Source organism: Drosophila subobscura, chromosome A (genome assembly GCF_008121235.1).
Source record: "Drosophila subobscura isolate 14011-0131.10 chromosome A, UCBerk_Dsub_1.0, whole genome shotgun sequence".
NCBI lineage: Eukaryota > Metazoa > Arthropoda > Insecta > Diptera > Drosophilidae > Drosophila > Drosophila subobscura.
The window spans coordinates 16,664,619-16,689,834 of record NC_048530.1 but is presented as its reverse complement, the minus strand read 5'-3'; the positions used below and the strand labels follow the sequence as shown (position 1 = coordinate 16,689,834).

At 50.6% G+C, this 25,216-nt stretch overlaps 3 protein-coding genes across 6 annotated transcripts; 1 reads left to right on the top strand and 2 right to left on the bottom strand.

Moving 5' to 3' along the window:
• The first annotated feature begins 1,450 nt into the window (after positions 1-1,450).
• Positions 1,451-20,113, top strand: LOC117889641 (pancreatic triacylglycerol lipase). 3 transcript variants are annotated; one of them, XM_034794104.1, is made up of 4 exons: positions 1,451-2,070; positions 2,905-3,809; positions 3,881-4,496; positions 20,040-20,113. In XM_034794104.1, exons 1-4 carry the CDS (start codon positions 1,953-1,955, stop codon positions 20,096-20,098), a joined length of 1,698 nt encoding a protein of 565 aa, XP_034649995.1. In that variant the 5' UTR covers positions 1,451-1,952; the 3' UTR covers positions 20,099-20,113. The 3 variants fall into 3 exon arrangements, with proteins under 3 accessions (XP_034649995.1, XP_034649994.1, XP_034649996.1); XM_034794103.1 differs by lacking the exon at positions 20,040-20,113 and adding an exon at positions 13,435-13,524 and having other exon boundaries at positions 3,881-4,495; XM_034794105.1 differs by lacking the exon at positions 20,040-20,113 and having other exon boundaries at positions 1,452-2,070; positions 3,881-4,762.
• On the bottom strand, positions 10,048-13,205 carry LOC117889642 (protein mab-21-like). The gene is made up of 5 exons (XM_034794106.1): positions 12,978-13,205; positions 12,617-12,846; positions 12,377-12,586; positions 11,291-11,844; positions 10,048-11,204 (listed from the first exon to the last, which is right to left on the bottom strand). The coding sequence occupies exons 3-5, from the start codon at positions 12,577-12,579 to the stop codon at positions 10,855-10,857; spliced, it is 1,107 nt and encodes a 368-aa protein (XP_034649997.1). The 5' UTR covers positions 12,580-12,586; positions 12,617-12,846; positions 12,978-13,205; the 3' UTR covers positions 10,048-10,854.
• Positions 13,434-23,967, bottom strand: LOC117889643 (protein mab-21). Of its 2 annotated transcripts, XM_034794107.1 has the most exons (4): positions 22,838-23,967; positions 20,356-20,706; positions 19,896-19,900; positions 13,434-13,450 (listed from the first exon to the last, which is right to left on the bottom strand). In XM_034794107.1, exons 1-2 carry the CDS (start codon positions 23,583-23,585, stop codon positions 20,357-20,359), a joined length of 1,098 nt encoding a protein of 365 aa, XP_034649998.1. In that variant the 5' UTR covers positions 23,586-23,967; the 3' UTR covers positions 13,434-13,450; positions 19,896-19,900; position 20,356. The 2 variants fall into 2 exon arrangements, with proteins under 2 accessions (XP_034649998.1, XP_034649999.1); XM_034794108.1 differs by lacking the exons at positions 13,434-13,450; positions 19,896-19,900 and having other exon boundaries at positions 20,067-20,706.
• Positions 23,968-25,216: the final 1,249 nt, after the last annotated feature.

The window sequence follows — 25,216 nt, the reverse complement described above, 5'->3', positions numbered from 1 at the left end:
CCAGGTCGAATGGCACTTATTCTGGATGCACAAGGAAGTATCATTATGGACAAAAGAACTATAAATAACTCTGTGATGATATTCCATTCCTTCTGTTAAGTGGGGGCGATGGGTTGCTGATGCTGATGGGGTAGCCTATGGGGTAGAATGAGTCGTAAACAAAAACAAATCTTAAGCGGAATCACAGAGCACATAAAGCGAATATTGATAACGGGCGAGGCCTTCGGTCTTCGCTCTTCGTTGTCTTCGGTGTAACTTTCGTCTGCTCCTAGGAGCGGCTTCTCGCCTCGTCACGTCTCGTCTCTCGTGCCATAGAGCAGCCCCCATCCATCGATTGACGTCAATCGTCGCATCGAAATCCTGGTGAAATGTCAAACGATCAAAAACCCGTAAACACCTTTTCACATGGACTCTGGACCCGGCCCGGCTCTGCTCGGCCCGGCCTGGCGGACGGTCGAAAGCGAATCTGTGTGCTGGAGATGTCGATTAGAGCTGATAAGAACGGTGAATGGAATGGTAGGGGAACAGCGGAATCGTGTCCAGACATTGACACCACCTGAATGGGACAGCGGCAGAGGTAGTGGTAGGGGGAGAGGAAGAGGAAGAGGGAGAGGGTGAGGAAGAAGGCCTGTCGCGCTGCTTGACACAGTTTCTGGAAAGATTCGGAATTTGGCATTGACAGAGATAGATAGAGTACGAGTCACAGCTCGCTCTCACCGTCTTTGTGGGCGGGGGCGGGGGCGGGGGCGGGGGCCCTCTGTTTATGACCCTATAACTCTTTTCTGTTTCTCTCTCTCTCCCCATTGCATTATGTGCGGCGACTTTGTTGTTGCTTATCATGGAAGGTGCATCCCATTCAGAGAGAGAGTGCGCGAGAGAGAGGGGAGTCAGTGATGCTTTGTACTTTGCATCCGAACTCGCTTTACACTGCACTATGGAGCGAAAAGCTTCATATTCCAACATTGAATGGAATGTATGCTTGCATTTAACATGCCTCGTAAATACAGCAGATTGGATGAAACTATGTTTTTGACCAACTTGTTACTTGTTTATTGTTAATTTGAAGAGGAATAAAATTGTAAACATGGAAAATATTCGTAAATGTGTGCACAAACAAAATAAATGTTTTTGTTTTGTACTCGTGTTTTGTCGAGTACACAAAATTAGAGGATTTCAACTAATGAACTTGTACTTATGCCTAAAAAATCGTTCATTTCGCCCATTGTACAATGCAAGAAATGCGTTATTTCGGCCGCCACCTCTCCCTGTGACGCGCTCTTGCCTTTCCCTTTCCTACTCTCTTCCGCTCCGCCGAAAAGTTGCGTGCTTAAGCTCTCGTGCCCAAAGCGTTCGGTTCGGCTGCAGTTATCTGTTCGCTGTTCGGTCTTCGGCTGCGTCTTGAGCTCGCCTGGTGAATAAAAATTGCGTGCGGAGCGGCTGATCGGCTCATTGCTGCAGCGAGATCCACGACGAGACAATCAATTGAACCAAATCGAATCACATTGGAGTAGCGGATTATTAACCGTTCTCAAAAGCTCAGCGAAGCACAGACTAAGCGGAAAAAAGTAACGGCAACCGCCATTCACTCTCGAGTGGACAGACAGACAGACAGAGGAATAGGGACCAGCCAGCAGTCGATAAGATTAACGTTAACTTAATTAAAAATAAAGAAAATACGCAACCATAGGAACCGATCCAAAGCCCCATATCGAGTGGATCCAAGTATTATAGAACAGTCCAAGTGTCGTGTCCGCCAGTGCAAGTGTCGGTTCAAGCGTTCAAGTGTGAGACTGTGTGTGTTTGTGTGTGTGCTATTGTGCCCCCAAGCCCCTTCTGGAATTATGCATGAAGGGTGACCACAAAACAGAACAACAAATTAACAGCCTAGAACACAAAAACACAAAATCAGCAACTAGCTGCAAAGAATCATTTAAGCAAAACTCGACTCGAAAATGTATGTGGCAAATACCACGGGCGGCCTGATGCTGCAGACGATGCTGTATCTGGCCAATCACACCAGTCGAGCGGCAGTCAACACTTTGATTGACTTGCCACCTGCCCCGAAAAGCGGTAAGTAGTGCCACCGATTGCTCCATCCCAACCCAAAAAATAACATGAAACATTGCCAGAATAGTAGTAGTACATGGCTATTAGTGGTTAGGAAAACCAGTAAGCAAACGGCATAAGTGGTCTGCCCCTACCCACGAATATGTAGAAACGACCTCCACACACCAAAGGAGGTGGAGTGGTTTCTAAGTGGTCTCTCAGCCTCAGCCTCAGTCTGTTGGCTCAACAAACAAACAAACAAGTAGATCTCTAGGGGAAAGCAAAGCTCTTCTTCAGAAAAAAAAGATCTTTATCGATGTGGCCTTAGCAACAAATGGAAGGGCGATGCGATGCTTTGATGGGTGGGGGGCTTTCTGTATAATTGCCAGAGGGGCAGAATCAGAGGCCAAAGACTGACCAGAGTGGGGATACGCCTATCTAATCGAAAACTTCCGATACAAAGCGGAAAGCAGTAGCAAAGCCCACCGATAAAATATGGAGACAAGAAACAATGACGACAATGATCAGCCGAGCGGAAGACTGGCTGTTGCATGCATCAGTGGAAGGTTAAGATGGGCATCGAAAGAATAGGAATTTCAAAATCACAGATCACGGATCAGTGAGTCAGCAGCAGCAGCAGCAGGGATTCTTCAGCAATCGATGAGCTGTTTCAAAGAACCCAATCGAACCAGCAGGTTGAGTGTAGATTTGAGTGTAGAGTAAAGTAGATTAACGAGCTTATCGGAGCGAACACCTGCCACACGGAGCCCTCGCACTCGGGGGTGGGACTGGCACTCGTATGAATCAAGACACCAGAGTCTACATGCAATAATTCCCAATCCGATTTGTGTTTTGCAGATATCAACGAGGTGAAGTGCTTTGGGGTCTACGGCTGCTTTCCCATTAACGGGCCGTGGAACACGGTGACGCGCTCGATCAATGTCCATCCGCAGAAGCCCTCAGAGATCGAGCCGCACTTTACGCTCTACACACGACGCGGCCTCGACCAGCCCAAGTATCTGGATCTCAACGATCCGGACAGTGTGCAGAATATGGGCATAAATCGAAAGGGCAGGATCTACCTGGTGGTGCATGGCTACCTGGAATCGGGCGAGATCCCGTGGATGCTGGACATGGCCAAGGCGCTGCTAAAGCACGAGAAGGAGGGCGAGGCCGCTGTCGTAACGATCGATTGGGGCGGCGGCGCCAGTCCGCCATATGTGCAGGCAGTGGCCAACATCCGGCTGGTGGGCGCCATCACGGCGCACGTGGTGCACATGCTGTACGAGGAGCTGGGCCTGCCCAATCTGGACAACGTGCATATCATCGGCCACTCGCTGGGCGCCCATCTCTCCGGCTATGCGGGCTATCACCTGCAGCGGGACTTCGGCCTGAAGGTGGCACGCATTACGGGCCTCGATCCGGCGGCACCGCTCTTCACGGACACCGATCCCATCGTCCGGCTGGATCGCACGGATGCCCACTTCGTGGATATCGTCCACACCGACGCCAATCCGCTGATGAAGGGCGGCCTGGGCATCAATCAGCGGCTGGGGCATGTCGACTTCTTCCCGAACGGCGGCTTCGACAATCCCGGCTGCGACAAGAAGCTGCAGGACGTGATGAAGAGCAACCGCAAGGCCACTCTGTTCCTCACCATGCAGGAGTTCCTCGGCTGCAATCACATCCGGAGCCAGCAGTTCTTCACGGAGAGCATCGGCACCCAGTGCCCCTTTATGGGCATAACCTGCGACTCCTTCGACGTAAGTGCCATCAGACGACCCGGCCGACACATTCTTCCATCTCTCAACTCCTCCTCCCTTTTCGTCCGCAGAGCTTCAAGGAATTCAAGTGCACCAGCTGCGAGGAGCCCGGGCACTCGTGCATGCGCATGGGCTTCCACAGCCAGGAGGACTACCAGGAGCAGGTGGAGCGGGGCCAGCTGCGACAGGGCGACTCCGCGGGCGTCTTCTACCTGACAACCGGCGACAGCAAGCCCTTCTGCCGCCTCCACTACCGCATCACGGTGCGTGTGTCCAGCCACGACGAGAGTACGCTGCATGGCGGCGAGGTGGGAATTCTCTCCATTCGCCTGCACGAAGAAGTAGCCGCAGCTGCCGGTAGTCACGACCGGAAGAAAAAGGCCACCACGGAGCTCATGAAATTCTCACCCAAGGCCATGTACTTTGAGCCGGGCTACGAGTACAAGGCGCTGGTGCCCGGCAAGGAGCTGCAGCAGCCGGACCACGCCACCGTTCACTGGGAGTACCCGACGAGCTTCCTCAATCCGCTCACCTGGCGCATTCTCTCCTCGCCGCGCATCTACCTGGAGTACATACTCATCGAGTCAATGGAGTCCAGCGACCTCTACCTGAAGCTCTGTCCCCAGCACGAGGGCGCCATTCTGTCCGGCGCTGAGAATGTGCTCCGCACTAGCTACTGCAGGGATTGATGAGGAGATGAGATTGTGAGTGAGCGCAGCGCACAGCCCAAAAGGCGGCAGCACAATGACTTGTGTGTTTGTATCTTTGCTTAGCAAGGATATGCACCGCCAGTGGTGGGTGAACTTGAGTGTGTGTGTCTCTGCTGTGGGAACACTTTTTGGACTGCCACTGTTTATAGCATCTTTTATAGCACGGGGCTGTGCAGTGGCAACGGGAAACAGACAGCTGGTATTTTATTATAGTATTTTTAATTGTTTGCAAAATTAACAAAAAAAACAAAACAACAACGAAAAGAAAATGGAAATCGCTGGAGAGAACAGAACACAATTATTTATTTGTAATATAATAATTATCTAATATTATTATGATTATTGTTTTTTTTTTTGTATATTTAAATGTAATTATAGTTAGTGCTTAAATAAAATATATAAACTAAAAGAAAATATTTGGCTAGCTTTCAATTTAAATATGGCTAAAGCTTGGACTTGGAGGTGGAACTGATGGAGGGGCGCTTTCCCCGTACACTCCGTAGATACGATCACCGAGGGATGCCCATTCCATGGCCAGTTGCTGTGACTGTCCCCAGGTAGGCCAGCTATAACTCAAATCAGCTGCTGGCCTCACAGTTTCTAATGAAATTGAGCAGCGAATGGGGGTAGGGCAGTGGCAGGGGCAGGGGCATAAATTCCATGTCAGCGGATCCTTCGCTTTTCTTGGTTCGTTCTGAGTTTCGGTTTCGGTTTCTGTTTCTGTTTGTGGATGTTAATATTTTAAATGCTTATCGCGCTGAATGTATCTATCGCATGCATGTGTGGATATCTCTTACATATAATTGATATTATCTTCTGCATTGATTTGACTCGTTTCCAAGCCGGCTTTTGCCTTTCCCAGTGTGCCGTGTCTCCGTGTCTCCGTGTCTGAGTCTTTGGCTCTACCTTTTGGTCTCAGTTTCAGTTTCGGTTTCTGCCTTTCGTTCTTGCTGTTGCTGTTGCTGTTGTTGGGGTCTTTGTTTTATTATGGAACATTTGGACATTCCAATGACACAGCCACAGAGGCACGGAGCCCAGCCACAGCCACAGCCACAGCCGCAGTTGGGCCCATAAATATGTTGACAGAGACAGAGACAGAGACAGCAGCTCGAAGCTGGGCTTGGAGTCGGAATCGGAATCGGAGAGCGAGAGCGAGAGCGAGAGACAGTTGATGATCATGTTGACAATGTTTCGCTGGGAGTTCATTTCGTTTCTTGGAATTGAAATTGTTTGAGAACGTTTTCATGTTTTGGCCTTTCCGTTGCCCGAGACCCGCTCCACCTCCTGCGCACCCCGACCCCGTGTATTCCCATGATATGCATTCATTAATAATGTTAATCGATTTGGGATAACCCGCAGTCCCCCTTCCAATCCCTTCCCCCCCGCCCCAGCTGCACACAGTTGCCACCGAATGTCATTCGCTCCGTCACTTGTTGCATGCTGCACGAATCAGAATCAGTGTGGCGGTGGAAGGGGTTGGGTTGGTGGTTGGGGGTTGGGGGTTGAGGGGGGACATTACAAATTGTTTGTCATTTGGTAATGGCCTAAGTGCCTGCCCGAATCGCTTGCAGCTGCAACCCGTTCGCTTCCCCCCCCAGCACCAGCACCAGCACCAGTCCTGGTCCGCCTCTTAATTAGTTCACCTTCGCCTGCGCACTGCCACCCCTCTCCCCACCCACTCCCTGCCACTGCATTACTCCTTTCTCCCGCTGCCATCCATCAGCCTGGCATAAATCAGACGCCGGAGCGGGCGGCGGCTGAGGGACAGACATCAAATGGAACTCAAATCAAAATGTCATAATTCCAGACGAGCCAACATCAGCGACAATACGTCAACATGGTCCTCCTCCCGCCCTCTCGGCCATGCCTCCCCTGTGGCAGACATAACCCTTCCCCGCCCCCGCCCCCGCCACAGAGATCCACATCTATTTTCCACCCACTCATCCGCTCTGCCACTCCGCCGTTTAATTAGTCGCCCCGCGCCAATGTCGCAAACAAATCACATAATTATGATTGAGCGCAGGCAGCGCCAAGGCAACTCTTTGCCGTTTCCCCAGGAAGATCTTCCACCTCCATTCTCCGGCTCCATGCTGCATGCTCCTCCTGCTGTTGCCACTGCTGCTGTGGCAGCATTTTGGGGTTTGGTTTCCTTTATGGGACGTCAGAGAGGCGCGTGCATAAATATAAATCAGGGCCGGCTCACAGCTGCCGTAATTGAATGCAAATGCCCATCCAAAAATACGACCGACTCCGCCGCTCTCTCTCTCTCTCTCGCTCCAAAGAGGCGACAATCTGCTCTAAATTATCACATGTAGGTGCTGGCAATGCCCCTGCCCCTGCCCCTGCCACTGCCACTGCCACTGCTCCACTCTCCCACTGCGATGCTCCATTGTGTTTGCTGGCGATGCGTGGAAAACTAATTTCCCACTCCCTCGGACTTCCATTCCCTTTTGGGATAGCATTTTCCTGTGCCATTCATCTTGTGCATTTCTCTGATATTCATAATTTGTGGCGTGTGCGCTCTCCATCCATCCATCCATCCATCCAGCCAGCCATTTCCCACTCCATCGTGGGATTCCCAGCAGTTGGAGTATGAGGATGAGGATGCTCCTGCTCCTGCTCCCCCTTTGTCATGTTGTTAAATTGCACCACGTGTTTTTGATAATGACGACATAATTATGCCCAGGAAAGTGCTCGGAAGATGTCCATAGAACGAGTGCCTCGCAGTCGCATGGCCAACGATTGTGGATTCATTTAGCTCTAGAGTCTAGACTCTAGATCAATGCCAGATACTCGCACATACCGCACAGAAAGTACCGAACTTCCACAACTAGAGAATGGCCAACAAATATTTATGCATAAACAAACACACGGAGGTGTCCCAGGAGCAACCAAACATCGATGGATTGGATGGAGGTGCGTGGGTAAAGGCACATTAAAACCCTTCTGCAGTGCACGCTTGAGGTCCATGAATCAGTCAGTGCATTATGATTGATTCACTGATTGTGATTGTGTGTGCAATTGACTGACAAATGCAAAGCGAGAACTCTCGCACTTCGAACTGCGAGCCATTGAACGAGGAATCGCTGCCATTCCGGACTCCTGACTGGCGGCCATCACTGCTGCCACTTAAAATAATACTTTAAATAAATGATTGCATACAAAATATGCAATTCAGTCAAGTCAATTTCTGCCAGTGCTGCTGCTGCTGCTGCTGCTGCTGCTGATTGTTTGATTGAGTGAATGAACGGCAATGGCCAAACCAGAACGCGGGTTTGTCGTGAGCATTCTGGCGATATTCCACGTAAGATGTAGTGATAACAGAGCAGATTAAAGGTAAGCCCAATCAGTGTGCAGCATAATCCAGAGTCCAACGGGGCAGAGCCACCAGCAACCTCTTTGATGTCGCCCCTTGCAGCTCTGCTGCTCTGTGCTCAATTCTGTGCATTTTTTGTGCTCTATTTTGAGTTGACTCAACCCACCCGCTGGGCGTTGGCAGATCTAAACAAATGAAATGTCAAAACGAACAACGAAAACACAACAAGAACTGTGAGCAAAGGCGGAGGGAACGGAAGGGGAGCGAACGGAAGAGTCCGGAGCAGGCCCGGGGGTCATTTAGAGCACTAATTTAAATATCATTAGTAAACAATTAAAACAAAGAAAGCCACAGCCACAGCCACAGCCACATTCAGATCTACAACAAAAGGAGTCACAAAGGACGAGGAGGACAAACAGGAGCGACAATGGGACGCAGCCAAGGCCTTGCCTCGCTTCGCTTCGCTCTTGTCACCGCCCACGGCCATGCGGGAAGGGGAGGGGGCAAACATAAATGTCAACAAGAAAAACCGAAAAGTTCTCCTACACATTACCTGAGCGGGTGAGCTGGCTCGACCCTGGGGATATCCAGCATCCAGCAAACGAATTGCGGCAGAGAGAGAGAGATTCACCCCAAGGTGAATTTAGCAACAAAGTGACGTTGCCCGCTGTGGGGAGCCAAAAGCTTATTCACCACGATCAGAGAGGTTCCCGAAGGAGCTGTGCCCTGTGGTGAAGCAAATTCACCTTCCCTCTGCTTATCCCATTCGGATTGCAGTTTCTTAACCATTTGTCACATGCAATGTGCATGGACACAGCATGCCCCGCCCCGCCCTCACTGCGCGAGGGTATCAAATCAAAAGGGAGAACAAAGAACACGAAAACGGGCGACAGGCGACAACATTTTTTGTGTGTTTGCTTTTGTGTTTGTGTGTGGCTTTGGCCAAAGTTGTGACAGGCCATCCAAATGGGGAAAAGGATTGGGAAGTGGAATATGGAAAATGGAATATGGAATATGGAATATGGAATATGGAATGGGTATGCGCATTGGGTAGGGGCAAAGCCCGGGCAGGTGACGCTGGTCCATGAGTTCTACTCCCACCCGACTTTTAATTTCATTTCAAATATAATTTGTCAAAACAAACGGCCCTCCCTCTCCCCTCTCCTTTGCTGCTGGTGCCAATGGGAATCGTGCCTTATCGTGGCGTGGCTGCATGCACATGGTCCAGCTCCAGCTCCAGCTCCAGTTCCAGTTCCATCTGGTTTATTCCATTTCGCCCCACTCCGCCGCAGCGCCAGAGACCAGTCACGTGCCGTGACGCTGGCGGCAAAGTGCGCAACGAAGCGATTCGGTCACCTGATGATGCTTTTCCCAGGCGCAGGCACAGGGCAAAACCCATAGCAACTGCCACCCACCCACTCGGGGTGGAGTGATGCGCCTGAAGTTGTACTAAAGAGAGAGAGAGGGAGGGAGGGAGAGCGGGTAACATGATCCCTGCGTGCTTCGGCATAATTTGTTATTTTGACTATCGCATTATGTGCTCCGCTCCGTGCGGCTCCGTGCGGCTCTGCGCCTTTTGTGCTGACATTGATTATTTCTTGTACTTTCCATTACGGACAGAGGGAACGATGTGGAGTGGAGTGGAGTGGAGACACCTTTTGTCCGAGCAGCGCTCTTGGCAAAAACCCAAAACCCAAACAAAAACCAAAGAAAATATCGATTACATTCGCTGCAAGTTTGCGCCCCGCCCGAATGGATGCGGCGACAAGGGGGAAGCCGCAAGGCGAGAACAAAGCAGACAAACTACTCTTTTCGGCGGGTATCCACTGCTGCCGCCCGTCTCGTCTCGTCTCGTCTCGTCCCCCTCTTTGCCCAACACATAACCATAAATAAGGGCAATCAAAATGATGCTCAGTTGTCGCGCTGGAGCTCGGGAGGATGTTGTGTTGCAGCTGCACTTATGCAGCTCGGAGACACAGATGCTGTTGGCCGAGAGCTGCAAATAAATATCCGCCAATTGGCAATAATCGTAACATTAACTCACCAGCCAGCAGGGCCGCGAAGTTCGCCTAATGAGAGCGCAAGAGGAAGCGAGTCCCAGCGCTGCCAGCGACATCCTTGCCCCCAAAGGTGTGGCTACTTTTCCCGAAACAGATCAGCCCGAACCCCCCCCAGGACCAGAACCAGAACTCTGCTGCAGTTCGTTGGATTTGTGTAACTGGCTTCTGGCTATTCTCGAATTTATTCAAGCATTATTTCCCACAATTATTTACGAGTATTTATGCATATTAAACTGTGGATAATGCCCACACGTGTTGTGTATTGTATTGTTTATAGAGACACGAACATGGCAAGGAAAACATTTGGAGTTGAACTTGCAGCGATCAATGGCACGGAACTCACTCTCCTTTCTCTGCTCTTCTCTGCTCTTCTCTTCGGTTTGTGTGTGCTATTTGTGCATTGCTTTGATCTAGGATCGGCAAATACTACAGAAACAATCGTTGAGTGCTGCCCTGCCCAGCCCTGCTGCTGAATTTTGCTGTAAAAGGAGCCGCCGCCTGGCCAAATGTTCCCTTTTGCCAGCCCAGAGGCTCATTGTTCGCAGGGGCAGACAGACGGCAACAAAGGATGCTCCGAGTTATTAAAAACAATATTCGCAGGGCTAAGCCGCTGGCAGGGCCACTGCCGAGGAGTCGAATGGGGAGTGGACTTATCTCGCATCTTTGCATTAACACTTTGCCTTTGACGCACACAAACACACAGACGGACACAGGCAGACACAGACAGACACAGAGATACAGCTTCAGCTCATGGCACAGATACAAAATGGCAGCCGCGAATGGCATGGAGGGAGGGAGACGGCAGCAGGCAGCCTCTCTCTCTCTCGCTCTCCACTGGGTCTTATCTCGCAGCACTCAACAATCGCAGCGACAATGAAAATTTAGCACCTTTATCGAGTACCCCCCCACACACACACTCGCACACACTCGCACACACTCGCACACTCTCGCACAAACATCTACAACTTGTCGAAGGCATTCGCATTGGTCAGCATCTCTCTGGTCAAGCGCCAGACCTGCTTGGCCGCCTGCTCGAGGGCGCTGGGCGACTTGCCCTTGAACATGTCCAGGCTGGGCAGGAAGTAGTGGGGACAGCGACGGTACTGCAGGCAGGAGATGAGCTGCAGGAAGATGCCGTTGATGCGATCCGCGATGCAGCTCTCGTCCCACTCGTAGTCCCGCGGATGCTTCTCGCACTCGTACAGCAGCAGATTCTTCAGGTGATAGGCGCTGATCGGGCTGCCGGGCAGCTCCAGGTGCCGGTCACGCAGCGTCTTCAATATGCTCAGGCAGCGACGGCGGCAGCCACCTTTGGGCGGGAAAAACAGTTCTTGGCACTGGCTTCCATTGATATTGGGGACACGGGGACATGGGGACATGGGGAGCTGCACTTACCCTGCAGCAGGCGATTCTCGGCCTCGTGGAAGCTCAGCACCCAGGCATCGCCCTCCATGCTGGCCGCATTGTTGTTCTTGTTCTGCATGGCGGCGCTGTCCTTGGAGAGCAGATCGAAGCCCTCCGTCTTGACCTCGGCCACGATATTCGGGTGCGGCCAGGGGATGTGCGGCATGGGCCAGTGGGCCGCCGACCGCGGCCAGATGCCGGAGCACTTGAACGCCGGCGTTATCTGCACCACATAGCGCTCCCGGATGCGCAGCTTCACCTCGCCGCTGTCGCCCATGATCTTCACCATGTCGCGGTACATGCTCTTCTCGCACGCCTGCGCCACCAGCGTCTGGAAGCGGGAGCGGATCTTCCGCGACGACAGATACCCCGAGGCCGTGATGAACTCCACCCACAGGGACATGGAGCGCTTGCGGCCGTCGCTCAGCTTGAGCACCGCACAGCCGGGCAGGGTGCCGTCGTCCACGAAGTTGAAGACGCCCATCTGGTTGAGGTACAGCACAATCTCGAACTCATTCGGTGAGATGACCTCAACGCCCTCGAACCTACACGAAGACACAGAAAGAGACACAGACAGAGACAGAGACAGAGAAAGAGATGAATGGGTGGCAGACAGACAACCGCAGAGCCATTGCATCGATCCACTGGCTCTGCGTAATTCCGGTGCCCGGATGACTGTCATCGCAGTGTCCAAGTGCTGCCCCAAGGCCCGGACTCGCATCATTACATGCATCGTGCAGCGTCATTGTCAGTTAACTGTCAACTCATGCTCGTGCAGAGTCTGTCAGTCTCAGTCGTTGTGCCAGCTCCTCAGTGCCCAGGCGGTACTGCTTCCCCTTGGTTGCTTGCTGGCTTGTGTTGAGCCTCAATCGACTGATCGTTCGGGGTCACCATTGGCAAGATTAATTGGCTTATTGCTCAAGGATTGAGATTATTCTGGTTGCGGGAATTTGTGGACATTTCAATGTTTGATCGGGGTCCCTAATACTACCAATCCTTCTCGGACTCTTTGCTCTCCCACACCATTTGCGGTGCATCGATCGGGGTCACCAGCTGCAGTCGAAGGGGGCTGCTTACCTGCCATTGCACTCGACGAGGCTCGAGATGAAGCGCGGCTCCTGCAGCTCCACCTCCTTGAGTATGTCCTGGATGATCTTGCAGATCTCCCGTATGGCTGTCGCTGTCTTGAACATGCGACCCTGGACACGCTCGGCACAGTAGCGATTCATCTGGTAGATCATGCGCGTCTGGGCGGCCAGCATATCCGGCGGCACCAGCATGCTGGTAGCTGGTAGGTGGTAGCTGGTAGGGGCTGCTAGCCTTCTGCTGTCTCTTCCCTATCCTCTGGGCTCTGGCTCTGTGGCGTCGCTCCGTCTGGCGGCTAACTACAAAGCGGCGAAGCGGCAAAGCGGTCGGCAAGTGACTTTTAGCCAATTATGCGAAATACGGGAGGAGTTTCGGCCGGATCAGGATCGTTGCTGGAGCTGGAGCTGGAGCTGCTGGCTGGAGCTGGAGCTGCTTGCTGCTGTTGCTATTCTGCAGAGCGGCTGCGGACAGAACAAAGGAACAATTCAATTGTGAGTTACGGTGACAGCGCGGACTGTGGAGCCAGGCAACAATGGGCACAAGTGGAGCACGACAATCGCCAGCTTCGTACCTCGTAGCTCGTACCTCGTACCTCTACACGCGCACGTTTATCTCGGTATCTGCGGCAGCACTTGTGTCTGGTATCTGGTATCTGGTATCTACGGCATCTGCATGTGGACAGTGGCAGTGTGTGTATTCGTGTGTGTTTCGTTCCAAGCGAATTCGTATTAGCCATCCATCCGCATGCGGATGCGTTGAGCGAGTCGTTTTCGTATCGAATGGCCTGCCATGCCACAGAGCGTTGGCTGCGATGGAAGCGATGGATGCGATGGATGCGATGAATGTGCCCTGCCAGCAGTCTCTCGTAGTCGTTGGGGCCTGCCATTGCCCGATTCTCCGATTCTCCGATACCGATTCGCACGAAAAGATACGCGACGACGTCGCTGGCTGGCTCGCTGGCGTTGTAAATCTCGCGGATATTTACAGCTTCGGGGCAGATAAAGATAAAGCGCTGAAAGTGCAGCGCCTGTGTGTGTGCTGGTGTGTGCTGGTGTGTGTGTGTGTGTGTGTGCTGGTGTGGAGTTGCATTTTATCTAACGCATGCGGCCGCCATCTCGTAGGCATGAATGGGCCACACAGCCACACAGACACACAGCCACCGAGATTTGTGCATGTCCATGGCTGTCACGTGACAGGCGTCGTCGCGTCAGTGTTTCGCTCTGTCTCGTGCCAAGCATTCCACAGCGCTCAATCCAACGAAACAAAATCGATACTACTACAGCGAGATACTGCATCTGCATCTGTATCTGCATCTGTATCTGTATCTGCTGTAAAAACCAACTTCAACGAGCAACTGCAACAAATAAAACAAAAATCTCATGCCGCCCGCCGCCGCCTGCAGGCAGGCACTGTGCCGAGTATCTGTGTGCAGCTGTAGCTGTATCTCGCTCTCTCTCTCGCTCTCGCTCTCTTGGCTGTTGCGAGTATCTGTGTGAGCGCTGGCCGTGCATTGGCCCTCGGCACAAGCTCCGCCCACAGTGCGGGCCCCGACGGCACGCTGCGGCGAGCTCTTTGATGTGCTGCTTCCGCTCTGTCTCTCTCTCGCTCTCTCTCGCTCTCTCTCTCTGTCTGTTTGTGTGTGTGTAAGTTTAATTTGTTAAATACATTTTCGGTTGGGCTGTTTGCCGTCGCATGCGAGAGCTGTGTGCAATAATTTATCTGAAATGTGCACTCATTTAGCAAAGAGCAACCCTCGTCCATGTTAGCAGCAGCAGCAGCAGCAGCAGCAGCAGCACAGCGATATCTTTATATCTCACGAATACACACGGAGAGACAGAGACAGAGACAGAGGCCGCTGCCACAGATACATTTACACTCATAAATATGTCGCGTGGATTAATGTGCCAGTTGGCAATTTTTGACAGCGTTCCAAGCAAGCAACTTCCACTCCGTGGCACCGTGCCCCAACTCCATTCAATTGCTTTTGCTTCGACCAGCGCCATTTTTAGCTTGCCGCCTTGTACATAACAGCAGCCACACATATGTACACATGTACATGCATCTATGTACTTGCACGGTCAAGCTTTGGCTTTGCCTTTGAGCTCACTTGCAGCCTTCTGCTTTGCCGACAGACAATCCGTTCGCTCGCTCGCTGACTCATGACTGACGGACGGGCGAAAGCAAACATCAAAGCGAGTCGGCCACGGCCGGCAGCCTCCTCCAATTAGACAAATCTCTGGCCGAACAAAACCAAAACGCCGAACAACAAAGCAGAGCAGCACTTTTGGCATTGCTTCGAATCGCTCTGATTGCATTTCTGCAGAGGGAACAACGTTTTCCACATTGAATGTAGATTTCTTTTTCCACTGGGCAACGGTGACGGGAAGCTCTTGCTGATCGGTTGCCATTGGGCAGAAGGAGCGTCGCTGGTGTAAGTGTGAATGGAAACGGTCAAGTCTGACCTTCAATCGGTGGCAGAGTGTTGAGGAGTTTCTTCTCGTGTTTTCCAGCAAAAGCTGCTCCTTTGCATGCATCTGCGATGGCTGCAGGTGCCGCGATCAAACTGGACTCTCTGGAGCCTGCCATGGAGAGTGGAAAATGTGGAGAACTCCTGCACAACTACACACACTCCAACACACTCCTAGCCGTGCTCTTAGCTGCATAAACTGAATATAAAAGGACACAGAAGAGCAGGGGTTCGGGGTTGCCGCTTGTGCGTATGTTTTTCCCGTATTTATTTATATTCGTATCTGGTATCTTTTGGATCTCAACGAAAATTTGAATATAATTTATGTGCAATCGTCGCGCGTTTCTTCTTTGTTTTTGTGTGTCGCTCGATGCTCGATGCCCGCTGTCCACGGACCGCTGTCTGCTGTTCCTCCTCCCCTGAGAATGAGGAACGTTCCATCCATCTAAACGTTTGTCACTGGGCTGGCTGGCGTTGTCGCCGAAACGTTTGTCTTCTCGTCTCCTCCGCCAGCTCTGCTCCTTCGTCGTCGCCGCAGCGCATCTTTTGTCTCTTTCGTTCCTGTAGCTAAACCCCAAACCCAAGACCCAAACCCAAACCCAAAACCCACCATTACCATCATCAGAGCAGCAGTCGTTCACTCTGCCTGGAACATGCAAACATTTTCTTAGAGTCAGTTCCGTGGAAAAACAAAGTCAACTTGAATTATTTTTAAATTCAAAATAAAGCATTAAAATAAATAATAAAATAATAAATCGTGTAATTAGCACATGGAAATTGTTTTTCTTATTTTAGTTGCATTTTTAATCATTTTATTTATCAAAAGTAAATTTAATTCCCTTTTTATGCAGAGAAGAGTCGGGGGGGAGACTCACTGTTGCGGCCACCATCGATTGCATGTTCCAATGACACGGCGGCATGTGATGAATTAATAAGCGACAGAGAGAGCGAGAGAGCGAGAGAGAGAGAGAGCGCCAGAGATCCTGTTGCAGCCACTAAGCGGATTTGCGTTTCTGGCCATTAACCCGCCGCGGGGTGTGTGCGTGTGTGTGTGTGTGTGTTTCCTCCTTGAGCCGCTGCTTGAGCTTTTTGCGTAAGTCCAGCTGACATTTGACTACTTTATTGAATTATGACAGCGAACAAATCAGCGACACGATCCCTCGCTCCTCGTTCCTCTCTCCTCGTTCCTCCTTCCTCGCTGTCCCCATTTTTTGTCCACTCATTACCTCATTACGCATGCGACGCCGAGCCCGAGTCCGAGTCCAAGTCAAAGACCAAGTCTCAGTTGCAGTTGCAGTTCCAGTGATGATCTACCACTGCAGTTGCTGGGACATGGACATGGCATTGCGGACATGTGTTTGCCATCATCTGATTGGAATATTAATTGTGATTGAACGCAGCCGACTGGATCGATCTGCGGCTCCCTGCGCGCAGCCCCCACTGATGTCATTATACTTAACATTAATTTCAAATAATATCATAATTTATCGTTACAACGAGAGGCCCATGGAATGGGCTCCGACTCTGACTCTGACTCTGATTCGGCATGGCAGACACGTACTCTCGAATCGATCTCAATTTCGTAGTTCAGATATCACGCGCACACACTGAAGGGCCCCAAAAGACCAGCGACATCGACCCGGTCAGCAGCAGGCATCAAGCACGCCACGTTCCAGGTCTGCCCCAGTCCCAGTCCCTGCCCCAGTCCCTGCCCCAGTCCCTGCCTCAAGCGATCTTCATATGGCCAATATATGCGATGGGCCAGGCTGGCGGCCCTTTTCAAGATGTGGCCCACGATCACGTTGACATTTTGCCTGCCGTTGCGACTTGGCGAGGGCGCGGGCGAGGGCGAGGGTGTTCCCCCTCCGCCACTGCTCGCTGCTGCCTCGCTGTTGACATGTCGCCCCGGCTGTGATTGATTTAGGGCTCGTTGGCCGCTTTTTGTTTTCCGCTGAAGCGCAGCCGTTTGAACCCATTGTCTTGAGACCCAAAAAAGGGCGTATGACCAGAGCAGAGCAGCCCAAGAGACGTGAGCTGGGACTCGAGCTTGGAGCTGGAGCTGGAGCTGGTAGCTGGGAGCCGCTGTCTGCATATCTCTGCCATGTTAATTGATAGCGCTGTGGCTGTGGCTTTGACTCTGGATTAGTTGGTTCGATAAATGCAATGCATTTTGATATTTGATTCGTGGAAATTTGTGCTTGAACTATGGGAAGCATTTCGGGAGGCATTTTCACGGGGGAATGTTGCACTTACTCTTGGCTGCAACTGAAACTGAAAGTTCCTTTGTGTGGATTTTGCTCTGCGCCACTCTGCCCGGGGGCATCACCTGTAAATGTAAGACAAAGTGGCTTCAGGTGCAAATTGCGCAGCAGCCAGCACACAGCAGAGGAAGAAGGAGCAAACGGAGGAGTTCGTGTTCGAGTTCGAGTTGGAGTTGGGGTTGGAGTTCGAGTTGGAGTTCGAGTTGTTGCCTTGCGGCGCTCTCCTGCCCTGCCCTGCCCTGCCCTGCTGGAACGTATTAAATTAATATTTACTTTTTGTCAAAAGGCTATAATCAAGCACGCTGGCGATGACAGGCTAAGAGGCTCTAATTACAGCTTGTTACCTTGATGCAGCGGCCACACAGGTCGTGGCTCACTTCGACTCAGGACTGGGGACTTGGGCCCCTCCTCCCGGATAGCGTCTTCCGTTTATGCTAAGTGGCAAGCGCCGTCCTCCCAGCACTCTTCTCTGCGCTCTCTCTCTCTCTCTCGCCCTGCAAGTTCGCGTGATCCTCGCTGCTGAGGCAGCAGCTTGGACTGTGGAGTTTAATGCACCACATCAGCAGCACGTCCTGCCCCGACTTCGCTCCACCTCGTTGCAGTTTGATTGAAGTCAGCAAATTAAAATCCCCCCAGCCAGTCAGTCAGCCTCGATCCCAGCTCATCCCATACGATCCCATCCCATTCCATCCGATCCAATCCGCTTTGGTTAGTGGCATTCCAAATGCAATTCTCACGATTTCGCAGCCTCGGCTGCCATTTGTTTCCCATTTGTGTACCTCGGGCCTCATCATCTCCTTGTAAGCTGCTCATTTGGCGCTGCCAACATGCGGACCGAAAGCTGATCAAATTAACCATTTAAATAAAACATTTGTTTTGATTTAACTCCTTCAAGTAGTGTGGCAGCAGGAGGGCAGAGCTGGCAACATGCTGGCTGACAGGCCAGGCAGCAGAAAGCAGTCTCTGAGGCAATGCAAATGGAATGCAACCAAAGAGGAATTATTTAACTGTAGTCCGTGGATTTGAACACAACAAGTTTGACAAAAATACTGTGTTGCATATCGATCATTTGTTCGATGGAAGTTGGCTTTTTGTTCACTTCAATCAACAAATTTCGATCGACGAGCAGCTGCCAAACTGCTTCTCAAGGATCCACAGTTGTGGAGCAAATATTTACTCAAAGTACAGACTGCATAAATATATGCAAATCATGATTTGCATACTCATAGCCACACTCTGGGACTCCCTCCACTCTGAAGCCACTTGGTGCTGTCCTAATGTGGTGTGGAAATAAATATAAATATCTTTAATTACGCTGCCAAATGCAGATGCGAGTGGGTGATGGGCAAGGGGTAGGTGCTGGCTGCTGCCATAACAAATTGTGTGTTGAAAATGTTCATAAAATTTGCTTTTGCGGCCATTAAACGGAATATAAATTGCATCGAAAACGGAAGACAAATAGAACAAAGAGAGAGAGAGAGAGAGAGAGCAAGCGAATGGCCAAATTATCATTTATTTATTAATTATTAATTATTGTTTAATTTGTGTGGGAAGCGGCGCATCAAACAAGAGCGTCTCTCTCTCTCTCTCTCTCGCTCTCGCTCCCTCTCGCTGCAACAGGTGGCCAAAAAGAGAGAGAGAGCAGCAACAAATGTGCTGCATAATAAATTCCAAATGCAAATCAAAGCCAATAAAACACAACTCATTAAAAGCCAGAGGTAAATTTCAGAAAAATTCAAAAATGAATTTCATATTCGAAATTTGAAACCGCCGACGGCATCTCGCCCACACGGCACTCACGATCACCGATCTGCCTGCCGTCGAGATATCGGATAGTTGCCATGAGGGTTTCCAACCTTACAACAAATATCTACCGAGGGACCTACTTATAGCCGCTGATCCCGCGCGACACATCCTTGGCTCTCCATGGGCCTTCCCGGCTGCGCTTAACATTTCTGCACTTGTCGTTTGTGGAGTCAGTTACAGCAATAAAATACATGCATAAATCAACAATGAAATATAAATTAAGGCTACAAATAATGAACAACCACAAAGGCACAAGACAGACAGCAAACACACAAAAACAAAGAAAAGAAACGGCGAAGCCGAAACCAAAACTGAAACTGAAACAACATCAGAAACAAATGCATGGGGAAAAAAACAAACAAAAACAAAGAGATGAAATGAAATGAAATTATTTAATTTATGAATGACATAAAATTTAATTTGAATGTTATGTCTGTCCATCGAAAAGCGAAGCAGACACGTGATCAAAATGTTGTATGTGCCCCAGCCAAGCGTCCCACCGCATCAGAGTGAGAGTCCGAGCTCTGAGTCCGAGCTCCGAGTCCGAGCTCTGAGGAGCCACAAATGATGTTAAGTTTATTGGGATTGTTAGCTGTCTGCAGAATTGCTGTTAATTCGCAATTAAAATGCGCAACATGTCAACGTCGAGCCAAATGTCAAACGTTGACATTTCTCATAGTCATCAATCGGCGGAATCGCCGGTGGGTCGCCCATCGCCCATCGATGCCGCCAAGACATCAAACAAACTTGGAACAAATCAGCGGAGCAGCCAAACGTTTAAGCAGCAAACCGAGCAGAGCATTCAATGCCATCTATGGATCCATAGTTGCATCAAATATGCACCTGGCCAGGTGCAGTGCGAATTCGTCGAATGCAAGTCCCCGATTGAACCCAACCCCAAGAACAGGATACAGAATGTTCAATGAAAAACTTAAATTTTATTGACTAAACTCACAAGAAAAAGGCAAAAGAACATACAGAATAAATAATTTAAGACCGATACAAAAAAATACTCCTCCATAATTGTTCTTTTCTTCGTTCGACTTAGGCTTAATTTTTAGCTAATTTTGCTTTGCGCTTCTAAAAAAAAAATAAGATATATGATATATATGTGTGTGTGTGTGTGTGTGTGTGTGTGCGTGTGTGCGTGTAGTTGGTAACCCTAGTTGTAGGCTCTAATTGTAGGAAACTCTGTAAGCGGCGTATACTTTTCGAAAGCACCTAAAACTTATTTACGATCTAGCGAAATATCAAATAGTATTTGGGTTCCAATTTCACTTCTCTCCACTCTCCAATCTCCACTCTCCACTCTCCTCCGCATCCCCAGCTAATGTTCCTCTTGTCGCAACAAAAAAAAAAAAAAACACTAAAATATTTGAGTACAAAAAAAAAGAGATCTGGAGATGCTCTGCCCTGCTCTGCTCTCCCGCTCTGTGTCTAAAGCTCCTCCAGGCATCGGACATTGGTCAGCATGATGCGCGTGAGACGCCAGACCTGCTTGGCGGCGTTCTCGAGGGCGCCGGGCGACTTGCCCTTGAACAGATCCATATTGGGCAGGAAGTAGTGCGGACAGCGACGGCACTGCAGGCAGGAGATGAGCTGCAGGAAGATGCCGTTGATGCGATCCGCGATGCAGTTCTCCTCCCACTCCATCTCCCGCGGATGCTTCTCGCACTCGTACAGCAGCAGCGTCTTCAGGTGATACGACGTCACCGGGTTACCAGGCAGATCCAGATGACGATCCCGCAGCGTCTTCAAAATGCTCAAGCAGCGACGCCGACTGGCCCCTGCAAGTGGAAACAAATCGGATCAAATACATGGAAAAGCGATTCGATAAGCAAACGATTATTTATCGGTTAGAGGGAGGATCGATTGTTGAGAGAATCGATCGATGAAAAACAAAACAGATACTGGCAATTCGTTCAAGTTCTGTCAGATAAGGGATGCACGATCGATGCAGGATCGTTGGATATCTGCCAGTTGGGATCTGTGCACTTCTCCATGTCCCAGATGGGACATCGATCGAAGGATCTACACATCTGGCAGTATCCTGCGGTGACTGTTCCTAGTCGGGACTTGCACTTTGCACTTGAAAATTGTCACAGCCCCAAAGCCCCAATACGTTGGAGTCGCGACTTTGATTGATCAACCCTTCAGAAATTTGTTTTCAATTCTCTGGTGGCAGTGCCTGAAGTCCACCCAGAGTGGCTGGAATACCTGACGTTTATATTTGTGTATTGTACGATTCCTAATTTATTGTGGCCAAGTGCGTTGGAAACACATAAATCATGGCTACGTTGGCACCATGTCAGCCCGGCTAATCTCAGCTCTTGCCCCGATAATCACGTCTGCTGCAGCCCGTAGACTCTCGCAGAGTGCCCGCTCGAAGGCAGTGGAGTGGAGTGGAGTGGAGTGGCTTCGGGTTCGGGTTCCGTTTCAAATTTTCGCCTAATCAATATTGAACGATATTGCCACAATACGAGTATTGGCACTCGACATTCCCCCCGGAGGTGCTGCGGTATCGAGTCGCTGGAGTGTCGAGTGGCAGGCAGCTAATTTGGTGCACAAATTGACAGTGCTAATTATAGTCACGAAATGGATCGAATGGGATGGTATCGCATTGTATCACCCAGCCCTCAATGGAGGCCTTTGTTTCCGAGGAAAGTTTAGTCGATCAGCGATCAGTGATCAGTGATCAGCGATCAGTGATCAGCGAGGCAGATGAAGAGGCAACGATTGGGTGATCCAGAATTGATTTCGGTTTTTGTTTTGGTTTTTTTTCTCCTTTCTTTTTGTCTTAGCTTTTGCCTCGCTTTGCTGTCTCCATCTCTACTCTCTCTCTCTGTCTCTCTCTCTCTCCCTCTCTCTCCCTCTCTCTCTCTCTGTCTGTTCTTGCGGTTTCTTCGTCATCATCATCATCATCATCATCATCTTCTTGCTGGCCAGCGCTCGCTGTTGTTTTATTTATTTGTTGACTTTATCTAATCGCCGAGATTTAAAATATTTATAAAATCGTTTAGAAATTTATTTATGGCCCATCCATTGGCATTGTTCATGTGGAAACCCGTTTTCCACCAAAACCAAAACCAAAACAGTGCGGGCCACCGGTGTGTGACTCTGTGGCTCTGAGACTGCGCTTATCTCTCGGGGATCAGCAGATTTGTGTGCCGTTGTCGCCGCTCAACGAACGGAACACACGAAGGCGAAGGCGAAGGTGGAGATGGAGGCGGAGGCGGTCGCATGGAGCTGTCCAAAATCCCCGAATGAACTCTTTTTTTCTGCGGTCGCGATCGGATCGAACAACAGATTTATGATCGTGCCCAAACGGGCGTCGCTGAATCGTATCTCATATCATATCTGGGTCCCCCGATAATCAGATGTCTCGTCGCCAGTCGTTGACTCGATTCGATGATTCGATGATTCGATGACTGGGAGCCCCGTTCGACTCTAAACGATCGTGATTCCGGTTGGCTGCCTTCAAAGATCTCTTCAACTGATCCAAGACGGGGAGTCTGCTGATAAGTAGCAGATCTCCAGTAGATCTCCAGTAGATCTTGAATGTTTTCTGCTATCAAATGCATTTCCCATTGGTCTTTTCTACCATGATCTGTGCATCTGCTGAGGGAGTATAACTTATTATGTATCTGCCGGCCACAAATCAGCTGTGGAACTGCGGATGTATGAAACTTTGAGAGCATTCCCGATCTAATGGAACAATCTTCCAGCCAGTTGGACAACTTTGTGGTTAATTTACAATCAATCAAGCTGGAGGAGTCGCTGATTTCGTGGGAGTAAATCAATTCCATTTAAGTGTGTCACTGATTACCGGCTGCGAGATTGGGCGACCAGTGGGTGCCTGTGTGCTCTGGGGCTGATAATTTACAGCCGGATAATGTGTTGTGGGAGCACAGAACTCACCTTGCAGGAGACGATTCTCGGCGTCGGTGAAGCTCAGCACCCAGGCGTCGCCCTCCATGGCGGAGTTCTTGCCCTGGAGGGCGATGCACTCCTTGGAGAGCATGTCGAAGCCCTCAGTCTTAACCTCTGCAACGATGTTGGGATGGGGCCAGGGTATGCCCGGCAGCGGCCAGTGGGAGGCGGAGCGCGGCCAGAGGCCGGCGCACTTGAAGGCGGGCGTTATCTGGACTATGATGCGCTCCCGGATCCGCAGCTTCACCTCCGTGGTGTCGGCGATCATCTTGACGATGTCGCGGTAGGCGCACTTGTCGCACGCCTGCGCCACCAGCGTCTGGAAGCGGGAGCGGATCTTCCGGGCCGACAGATACCCCGAGGCCGTGATGAACTCCACCCACAGGGACATGGAGCGCTTGCGGCCGTCGCTCAGCTTGAGGACCGCACAGCCGGGCAGGGTGCCGTCGTCCACGAAGTTGAGAACGCCCATCTGGTTGAGGTAGATGATGATCTCGAATTCCGTGGGCGAGATGACCTCGAGGCCCTCGAAGCGGCCGTTGTAGTCGTTCAGGGAGGATATGAAGCGCGGCTCCTGCACCTCCACCTCCTTGAGGACGTCCTGGACGATGCGGCACACCTCCTGGATCTGCTTGTGGATCTGCGCCTTCCGCACCTGCACCCTGTCCGCGCAGTATTTGTTCATCTGGTAGACCATCTTGGATTGTGCCGCGATCATGTCCGACGGCACCAGCATAATGGCGTGGCGGCGGCCCTGGCTATATCCACTCCCCTGGCGGCTTGCTGGTCTGCTCTTTTGCGTGGAGTCTCCCTGGAGTTATTCTCTGAACAATTGGCTCATTATCTGGGATGGTAATCACTGGAATCGGCTATGCACTGTTTGCATATGTATATTTCGGGGGGCAGGCACTGGCACACACACACAAAAAAGAACGAGACAATCCGTGTCGTGGGGCCGCGGACGAGCGAGTGAGCGGTTCTGCAGCGTTAAAACAACTTTGGGCTCCCAAACTCAGTAACTTGCAGTTGGATAGTACTTTGCGGAATTTATAGAAATACTCGACATATTTCTGTGCTTCCTTGTCCGCGGCCGAAAAATTTCTGAGATACAAGATACAATTTTTACACATTTCCTCCACAACCCGTCGAGATCGCTGCTGGCGTCGCTGTCGCTGTCGCTGCGTTGCTGCCATTTGCGTGGAGAGCGCTCACTTTTGCGTCCAACTGTGAGCACTGGCGCTCTCACACAGCAGCTAGAGTGAGAGGCCAACATGCAAACTCCTCCCCTCTGTTGAACGCTTGCCGGCTGCAGGGGTTTCAGTATGAAAGTTTCTGTACCCTGTTTATCCTTCACATTGACATTTGATAGATGCAAGAGATCCATGCCGCCGCTGGAGGGTTAAGTATCAAAATATTCATGCATTTTTGTGATAATTTAACTTTAATTTCACATTTTAATAATTCTTAAGTTATATTTGGGAATATCAAGGAAGCAAACTTGAAAGTGCTGATATGCAACGTCGAACTGCGCATCTCTTGTGCTCTTTCAAGTCTCTCTCCCGCGCACACTGGCGAGCGAGATGGCTGCAGCTTTCTGTTTCGCTCTCTCGCTCTCTGCGCGGGCATCATGGCTGGTGGCAGAAGTTGGGTTCTGTTCTGTTCTTCTTACTTTGTTCTCTCTTCCTTTGTTGGTTTTGTGTTCTCGTGTTTGAATGGTGGGAATTATGGTTATGTTTTGGGTACATCCTTTTGTCCAGCTTTCCCAGGGAATTATTTTATGGTTCCCCCCGTAAGCATCCACCTTGGCAGCAACAGTAATGTTTTCATTACGCTGCCTCTTGGCTCCGCCTCTTTCACACACTCTGCCGCGCAACAGAGAGCCGCCGCTCACATAGATAAGCACCCATACAGCAGCGCGACATATTCCGCACTCACTCGCACTCGCACTCGCTCGCGCCTGCCTGTGAGCGCGGGTGTTTCTGTTAGTCTCTGGGGGTGGGTGAGCGTGAGGATGTGGATGTACATGTGGATGTGGGTGGGTGGAAACGGTTGGCTGGACAAATGGTCGAATCGGTTGACGGTTATTGGGGTTTGTGAAGGGATTTGCTTGGGCCACAGAAAAGTGCTGAATATGCATAAGGCTCAGCCGAATATTGATTTTAGGGCTGTTATGGCAGCCCCTGGGAACATCCTTTGGGTTAGTCTTAGTGTTAAATAACCAAAAATATGCATGGGAAATGTGTGCCCAATCTTTGAGCTGAAAGTTCTTCATCAATTGAAGCACTAGGCATGGCACTGACTCTGCTGATATCCCCTGAAAGCTTTCTACATTCAAATATCCATCTCTGTCGCTCAGTCCTTCTGCTC

Bases quoted from the DNA above. Each gene is read 5' to 3' on its own strand.
- LOC117889643 (XM_034794107.1), bottom strand. From the start codon at position 23,585: ATGCTGGTGCCGTCGGACATGATCGCGGCACAATCCAAGATGGTCTAC. The intron at 20,707-22,837 runs GTGAGTTCTGTG...TTCCACTTGCAG, and splicing joins CGAGAATCGTCTCCTGCAAG to GGGCCAGTCGGCGTCGCTGC.
- LOC117889641 (XM_034794103.1), top strand. From the start codon at position 1,953: ATGTATGTGGCAAATACCACGGGCGGCCTGATGCTGCAGACGATGCTG. The intron at 2,071-2,904 runs GTAAGTAGTGCC...TGTGTTTTGCAG, and splicing joins GCCACCTGCCCCGAAAAGCG to ATATCAACGAGGTGAAGTGC. The intron at 3,810-3,880 runs GTAAGTGCCATC...TTTCGTCCGCAG, and splicing joins TAACCTGCGACTCCTTCGAC to AGCTTCAAGGAATTCAAGTG.
- LOC117889642 (XM_034794106.1), bottom strand. From the start codon at position 12,579: ATGCTGGTGCCGCCGGATATGCTGGCCGCCCAGACGCGCATGATCTAC. The intron at 11,845-12,376 runs GTAAGCAGCCCC...GTCTTCGTGTAG, and splicing joins CTCGTCGAGTGCAATGGCAG to GTTCGAGGGCGTTGAGGTCA. The intron at 11,205-11,290 runs GTAAGTGCAGCT...TCCCGCCCAAAG, and splicing joins CGAGAATCGCCTGCTGCAGG to GTGGCTGCCGCCGTCGCTGC.